This window comes from Alligator sinensis, unplaced genomic scaffold (assembly GCF_000455745.1).
Source record: "Alligator sinensis unplaced genomic scaffold, ASM45574v1 scaffold1097_1, whole genome shotgun sequence".
NCBI classification, from domain to species: Eukaryota; Metazoa; Chordata; order Crocodylia; family Alligatoridae; genus Alligator; species Alligator sinensis.
The window spans coordinates 2,265,290-2,273,808 of NW_005841950.1; the positions used below are offsets into that span (position 1 = coordinate 2,265,290).

General features: G+C 48.0%; 1 protein-coding gene across 1 annotated transcript; it reads right to left on the bottom strand.

The window, feature by feature from the left end:
- Nucleotides 1-670: 670 nt before the first annotated feature.
- Nucleotides 671-7,592, bottom strand: LOC102369116 (zinc finger protein RFP-like). Its single transcript, XM_006020321.2, has 7 exons — nt 7,179-7,592; nt 4,554-4,649; nt 3,904-4,134; nt 3,663-3,685; nt 3,009-3,124; nt 1,565-1,624; nt 671-1,182 (listed from the first exon to the last, which is right to left on the bottom strand). The coding sequence occupies exons 1-7, from the start codon at nt 7,590-7,592 to the stop codon at nt 671-673; spliced, it is 1,452 nt and encodes a 483-aa protein (XP_006020383.2).
- Nucleotides 7,593-8,519: the final 927 nt, after the last annotated feature.

Below are 8,519 nucleotides of genomic sequence, written 5' to 3' on the forward strand. Positions count from 1 at the left end.
ATGGTGCACTCACATCTAGAATGATGTGTGCAGTTCTGGTCCCCACATCATGGAAAGGATGTTGTGGAATTAGAGAAAGTATGGAGAAAAGCAACATAGATGACCAGAGGTATGGAGCAGCTGCCATACCTGGAGAGACTGAAAAGGCTAGGACTCATCAGTTTGGAAAGGAGAAGGCTGAGGGGGGATTTGACAGAAGTCTGTGGAATCAGGAAGGGTGTGGATAAAGTGAATAGTGAACTACTCATCACCAACTCCCTGGTTACAGAATTAGAGTAATAGAGAATATATGTTATGTTCTTGGTCAGTCCTTCCATTGCTGAATTCTCTGTTCTTCCCAAGCTCACAAATCCTAATTCATTCCTTCTCTGTCCCTGCTGCACCAACATCTCTTTATCCCACAGGCCTGAAATTAGTGATACCCCCTTTCTCCCAACAACCCGCAGAATTATGTTGATCACTGAAACCTCACCAGTGCCTCCAGGCCCCTTGGGGCACTTTTGCTCCTTCTGCAGTTCTTCGTTCCAGATCTAGTAACACCTGATAAAATGGGATAGGCTGGTCTATCTGGACTGCAGCCTGCCATCTTAAGCAGGATCTGGATTATAGAAGGACAGGGAGGGCTGGAGCAGGTCATAAAGAACAGCTTGTTTCATCATTCCCACGTGCATCACAGTGTGAGCTGGGATCCTCTGCAGACCCAAAGCCATGGGTGGATCTTACCTCCAGCAAACAAGGCTGGTGGGAAGGTGTAGATCAGATCCTCAGTATCGGCATCTAGAAATGCCACTTTCCCTCCTTCATAGTCCAGATACACCCGGACCCTCCTGGGGAGCTGCTTCAGGGACAGGGGGGTAGGACCAGGGGCAGTGAGAGCCCAGAAGTCACCCTCCCACCACTGCACAGCCCAGATCCCCCCCTCAGGGTTACGGCTGATCTGTCCCTTCCTCCGCACAGACTCTCTGGCGACCCCCAGGGCCCAGCCTTCCCCCTTCCCCACCTCCACCTCCCAGCAGTGTTTCCCCGAGGTGAATCCCTCACGGCCCAGCACACAGCACCACATGTCAAATCTCTCGGGCATGTCGGGCCGATCCTGCTGTATGTCTGCACCTCTGACACTTGTCCAATCCTCAGATAGGGAGAGCCAGGGATGAGCCGTGTTTGGGTCCAGAGTCACCTTCACTGGGAGGGGAGAATCACAGCATCAGGGCAGAGCTCAGCTCTGGGGCAGGAGGGGGCCATCCCTCACCCTCCCCAGCAGCCTCACTGTAGTCGGGATTGTCTTGGACCCCAGAAGCTGCCTTGGCCCTGGACCCCTAAGGCTGAGCAGATACAGCCCTGAAGCTCCTTAGTCTGGCACTGGGGAGAGCCCTGGCCCTGGGGAAATGGGGAGGACATGGTAGCAAATCCACAGGGAAATGCAGGAAAATCTCAACCCAAAGTCCCCAGGCCCGAGCTCAGATGGTTTTGATGCTGGACTGTGGGAGGGTTTTTCAAGTGAGGGAAAGTGAGTGCTATGATGGGACTTTTCCATGAATTTAAGGACAATCTCCCCAGCACTTACCCTTGCTATATGATCCTTGAGGTTCCCCCATACCCCTCTCCAGGTCAGATGGCAGAGCATCTACGGGGGAAAGTGTCACAGAAATTAGCTAGCCGTGGTGCTGTCTGGTTCATAACACCTCCTGGCCCTGCTCCTCCCTCTCTGTCCTGAGTGCCTGTGACTGAGCAGAGGCCCTGGCAGCTCCATCCTTGGCTACTGGGAGCTGCTGCTGCTGTGGCTACAAAAGGTGCTAGATCAGCTCCTTGCTGCCCAGAGGGGAAGGAAGGGAGCTGCAGTTGTCAGGAGGGCACCAGAGAAGGAGGGCAAGAGGCATCAACCTCATGGGGGTCTTGGTGTTCAGCCACTCAATGGCAGAAAATGGGGAGGTGAAAGGGGTGTCAGCAGAGCAGCCCCTGCCAAAGGGATGTGGATCACAACTCCTTTGTCCTCTGTTTGGAGGGGTCAGTGCACACCTTGGTGACAGCTGGGGAAGTCCTGGGATCCAGCCAATTTGCTCTCCTGCTCCAGTGGCCTCTACTGGGGCCTCACAAGTGTGAAAAACACAAGGTGTGAAACTTCACCCAGGCCACACCCTATCCACTTCGCTCCTGTCCCCTCAGCTGCTGGCACTTCCCCTCCACTTCCCTCATCATCAGGCTGCTGAGATGGGAAATCTCATAAAGTGTGGTGACAGAGAGCCCCCAGGCTAGAATAATTCCTTTGGCAGGAGAGGGGTTCTCCTTTTTTACAAACCCTTGCATAAGATGGGGAGGTATATCTGAAACCCATCTCTAATTTAATGTAGAGTCCTAGGTCTGGTGGCCAGAAAGAGAGTGTCCAATGGCTTTTTCCTGGAGCCTGCATTATCAGCTCAGTGGGTTCAGTTTCTCCCTCTCATTAAAGAGACACAGGCTTGAGTAGGGACTAACTGCCCAGACCCCAGATGATTAATGTGCACAAATGAACTCTGGAGCTTATTGCTCTAGAGTTGTTTTTGCTCCTGGGAGCACCATTTTGAACATGCACCCAGGAACACAAAACTCCAGAGCATATTGCTCTAGTTTATTCATGCATAGCACATGGAGCCTGGTTGGAGTAGCCTGGGCTGGCAGGGGACCCAAGGGGTCAGCCTGCCAACCCAGGGCTGCTCTGACCAGGCTCCATGTACTGTGGAAGTGCTGGCTGAGACACAAGGATGCTTCAACGAGGAGAGCCTGTGCCTCAACAGGCAGCCCAAGGGCAGAAGCACCCTTGTGCCCCAGCCAGCCCTGTCAGTTTATTAACCTACTGTGACATAATAGGGTAACACGTGTAGATGGCGACATTTTAAGTGCAGAACTAATTAGACAGCTCTGCAATAAATGTCTTGTGTAGATGTGCCCTCTGTCTCCCCACTCAAACACAGGAAAAAAATCCCTATTCTAACCCCATGCCCCTCACGCTCCCCAAGATCACTTGTTAGTACCTTGAAACTTCCTGAAAGTCTCCTTGAGAGTTAGATTTTGTTCAGACAAGTTCCTGAGTCTTATTTCCAGGCCAGGGGAAATCATCCCCAGAAGCTGGAACTCCCCTCTCTTGTACCTGTTGAAAAACAGTTCTATGTTATTCTATTTTCCTTTTTTAATTAAATTATCCTTGGGAACAATGCTAGATTGAGGGACTTGGCAACCAATTTCCTTCATGTACTTAGCCTCAGGGCAGGAGATAGTGCCACCTCCCACCACTGGGCATTGAAAAATGTTATTCATCTCTGAACTGTCCAGAAAATTTCTTGGAAAAAAAGTAGCTGAGACTCCACGGCCAGTTGGCTCATGCTCTGGGGGCCAGGACGATTCCCCAGGGATAAGAAGTGAAAGGCCCAGATTCCAGCCCTACAGTCCTCAGGCAGTCAGTCTCCAGGACTATAACATCCCTATGGAAATAGCAATGGCCAGTCCTTCCCACCCCAGGGACAATCCCAGAGTTTGCATTAAAGGGGGAAAAACTGGGATGCAAAATTTATCAACGATCTATATCCAAATGGTGACCCTGCCCCACATGCTGTGCTGTGCTGCCTTGAGGAGCTGTGACTATAACGTGATATCCAAGCCTCTTCTCAAAGTATGAAGGAGCGGCATACCTTCTCAGTGAGCTTCTGATGTCCTAGTGGGGAACAAAAAGATGGAAGAATGAACTAAGTGTCTCATGCCATGCCCCGAGGAGCCTCCTACTCTGGGGGTGGGGGGATGCACTCTCCCCTCAGACTTTGAGTGCTACACAAGAGTATCTGGGGAAATCATAATTTATTGATCCCCCCCAGGCCCATGGGTCAGGCCTTTCCCTTCCTTGTGCAGGGATCAGAAGAGTTTAATGTGCCTCACCTGCAGGAGGTCACTTGGTGGCTGCTGGCACTTCTCCTCCATCTCCCTGATCAGGCTGTTGAGATGGGAAATCTGCTCAGAGAGTTTGGTACCAGTTTCCTCCTGACTCTTCTCTATCTCCTTGCCTAGCTCTCCCAGCCAGGACAACAGGAGTTGCTCTTGTTCCTCGAGAAACTGCCGCAGTTGTTCAAATTCAGACACAATCTTCTGCCTCTCGGCTGCTGCCTTTTGCTGCCATGAACAGGAGAACTCAGGTAGGGGAGGGTAGGAGCTTTGGGGAGAGTCAGGGGACACTTTAAAAGTCCCCGTGGGCCTGACTGTGTGCAGAGCTTGACCCTAGGAGCTCCCATGGTCTTTAACAGAAGTTGGGGTTACTCAGCCCTATCAGGCTGAAGCCTCAAGCATCTTGCCTGGCATCTTTGTGCTCTGCTTATATTTGGAAGGTTTCTCTGCAGCCCTGGGAGCTTATACCATATTCAGGGAAGAAGTTGATGGCTCCCCCTCAAGGAGGGCTCCCCCTCAACACAGCTGAGGGCTTGCAAGCCCTGCAATGCTGCAAACCATGGTCACAAAACAACACACCCATTCCATAAACACACAGAGCAGGAGACACCCCTTCATCCTGATCACCAGGAACCACAAGCACCAACCTGATATTTCTGGTGTTTTTGAGTTTCACTCAGTTTCAGTTCTTCGAGCCTTCTTCTTTCTTCCATTAGATTCTCCAGGTGCATCTGAATTTGTTTCTGTGGGGAAAGACAATTCCTTGGGTGGGTTTTCCTTTGAGAAGGGAACAATCGAGCCTTTTCTCTGCCATAACCAGCTTTGCCTCCTTGCAATTCCGATGACTTTTGGGGGCAGGAACAACTGATACTATTGGCCAAGCTACCAACTGTATCCTGGCTCTTTCTCCTTACCCAGCTGGGTTACTGAATCAATAACAGCAGTAGGAATAGTACAGTAACAGCAGTAGGAATAATACTGGACTGTACAGGAGCCAGAAGCATGGGGCCAGACACAAGACTGACCAGTGCCAGTCAGTTCTTTGCTGCCCATTCAGCTCCCACTGTTGCAGGAAGATTTGACACTGGAGGGCGGCAGCAGCTCTTGTAGGTCTAGTGTCCTACATGCACCCATAGTGGCAGCCAGTGCTTATCCCTGGACGGGTGTAGGCAGGATCTGAAAGAAGATGGCTTAATAATGCTAATCTCAGTCCTTGCAGAAACCATCTAGCATTTGATTTTGGAACTGGAAATGGTGAGGATGAATCACTGGTTACATCTATGAAATAGGTATTTTCATTTCTACTTAGGAGAACTTTTACAATCTTTGCTCTCTCCTATGCCTGATTAAGGGTGAATGTGCCTGAAAGCTTGCAAATAAATAAAATAACTTGTTTGCAAATATCTAGTTGGTCTAATAAAAGATATCACCTCTTCTGCAAGTTTTGATTCCTGGTTATATCTAAATTGCTGTGAGCTTTGTCATCCAGTCTTGCAGTCCAGAAAAACCTGGAAAAGCTTAAAGGGGATTAGTGTCTAATTTGCCATCTTTATCACAAAGCAAGGAGGCCTGGGAGGTTTTGTTGGTTGAACACACTGTCTTTTCTAATCTGTTACTTTCCCTAAGAAGCAGGAGTTCTGTCACTGTTTGCTGAGTAACATTTTAGGAGGTTTCATACTGAGGACTTTGGGCTTTTCTAGCCCTTTACTGAATGGGCAGGAGCACTGAGGCTGAATGCAGTTGTCTCCCAAGGTTTTAAAAAAAGTCATTCTCTGAAAGCCAAAACACACACAAACAAGCCACAAACCCAAGAAAATGGAGTCACAAAGTACATGACAAAAATGATATCTCTTCTCAAATATCAATTACTTCAAGGCATTGGCAGAACCAGTTGGAATTCATGAAAGCAAAGGGCTTGACATTACAGGTATGAAGTTTGGAGGAGACGGGCAATTCTATGATGGATTTTTGGATTTAGGCGCTGGAGATGTTGCTAATCTAGCCACAGAGGTTGAATTCTCTAAATTCTTTGAAAATGAAAGTGGACCAAATTGTATTGCCACCCACAGCAGCACTTAAGACTTATTCAACTTCCTGAATAACTAACGGTCATGTACAGAAATAGCGTAGTTTCTTCTGCAGCATTTTGTGAGCGGTTTTGTTCCCTATGCATTAGAATGCATGCAAATCAGTCAGAACCTCAGGGTGGTTTTAATTACGCCATGCATGTTTGCCTATATTTGCTAGAGAGTATTATTCAGAGCCTACTGTGCCTTGTAGATTTTCACCCTATTGCCGCTGTGATATAACAAGCAAAGAACATGACAACTCTAATCAAAATAATTATTTTCAAATTTAATTAAGTGAACACATTAGGACATATTTAGCCGTTTTGCCTGGGCTTCATTTCTCAAGAGCACACTCAGGTTTCCATTAATGTCCTCATACAGGGCTGTCCAGCTGGCAGCCCTTAAGGGGTTATTGTGAGGCCCCAGGCTCTCACCCTGCCACTGCTTCATGCATTGTCCTGCTGCAAAAGCAGCCAGTCTCCAGGCTACCCTTTCCTCCTGCAGCTACTGCTTCTGGCCTTCACTCCAGAGAGTGGGGCAATGCGGCAGCATGGGGAGCTGAGGGTGAATCCAGGGCTGTGCCTGAGGTGGGGAAGGCATTGAAGTTGAACAGCCTTGGCATCATATACCCACAAAATTTTGCTCCTGGTAACCGTTCCAATTCCAGTTCCTTATTTGAAAAACTGTTTGCAAAAGAATTCCACATATAAATCACTACATGTCTTATCATGAAATATGTAAATTCTTTATGTTCCATCAAAGATGTTTTAATGAGCTTTTGCCTAAGGATCTGCAAATGGCAGATAAGAACTAACACTAACAATAAATGATCTGAGATGAATGGGGAACCAGCTTCATACCCCAGTTTTAGAATCATTCCTCGACATCTCGCTAACGTATAATATACATCTCCAAGAGCACCCGTTTTTAACAGAAACAATTTGAAACAAAAGGACATGATCCTACAAATCTCTCCATTTCTCTTGCCTCATTACAGGACGTGTGTGTGTGTGTCGGGGGGGTGCATGTGTGTATAGGGAGGGGGTGTATGCGCATGTGTGTATGGGAACATATGTGCAGACTCTTTCATAGAAAAAAACACTCTGAATTCAGTGCTACAGTTACAGGAGTAGCAACGGCAGAAAAAAAATCAAGTACAGCAAACCCAGTTGTGCAGTCTGATCCGACCCGACACCCCCTTACCTTGTACCACTGAGCAGCCTCCTGGATGGGAGCCACAGCATGAGCCTGGTGTGCCCAGGACTCTCGGCAGATCAAGCACAGAGGTTTTTGGTCCGTTTCACAGAAGAGCTTCAAGGCCTCCCCATGTTCCTCACACACTCGCTCCCCTCTTTCAGCTGCCCGCATACTCAGTCGCTTTGCCACATCTGTAACAGTCACCAGCTGCCGGTTAGGCCTGAGGTTCCTCTGGGGAAAAGTCTCTCTGCACTGAGGACAGAAGATGTCTGTATGCAACCCTTCCTCGCACTGGGTGATGCAGACTTGGCAGAAGTTGTGCCCACAGTCTGTAATCATCACTGGATCCTTGAAGAACTCCAGGCAGATGGAGCAAGTTGCGGCATCCTGGAGACACTGTATATGGTTCTCTGCAGCCATGGCTCTGAAAGGAGAGCAACTGAGAATTAGTTTTATTTCCTGGGGCCCAGAAACATGCTCAGACCTATATACAGTTGGGTGTTTCGCTTCCTGAAGAATGGTTGTTTTCTGCTGAAATGGCAGAAGTCTGTGGTTAAAATAACAGCTATTAAAGTCATAGTGAAACTTGTTAATGCTTTGTGTATCAGTAGTGGGAGCAGTTACAACAAAACCAGAATTTCTTAATTACTTTTAGACACAAATTCAAAGCCCCAAACATATCTGAATGACACTTCTAAAAATCAAACACTTTTTCAGCCTAAAACTATTGAAAGAAGACACTTTAAGATGAACATTTCCCTTTTGGAAAAAAGAATAAACAGCAAACACGCTTCAGTTTGTTTCTGATTTCTCAAAAATCCCAGTTTCCATTTCAAAAGCTCTTTGGCCATGGACTGACATTGCATGTGTAGAAGCTCAAAACCCATTTGTAGCACTAGGAAAGTGGAGGGGACAGATGTGTGTACCCCATATGGCAGTACTACATGTTCTTGTTTTATGCAACAACTTCTCTATAGTGCTACATATTCTAGCACTGCAGGTAACATCTCTACTATTACATGCCCTGGATCCCCAGCATCCTTCAGGGTGCATCAACATGAGATACTTTACTGCACAGTAGACTGATCTACTGCATAGTAAAGCATCACTCTGTAAACTTTCACAGCAGGTACTGCACAGTTAATTAAGCTAACTCACAGTTTTCTACTAGATTAACTGCTCATTAGCCATTGTGCAGTACTGCTTATGAAGCTGCTGACCAGGAGCAAATTTGCTCCCAGTCAACCACACCAGCAAGGGGCCACAGGGGATGGAGGGGTTCTCTGTCCCTGGTCCTGGCGCTGGGAGCTGATCAGTGCTGGGATGGAGTTGCTTTCTGACCTCCCT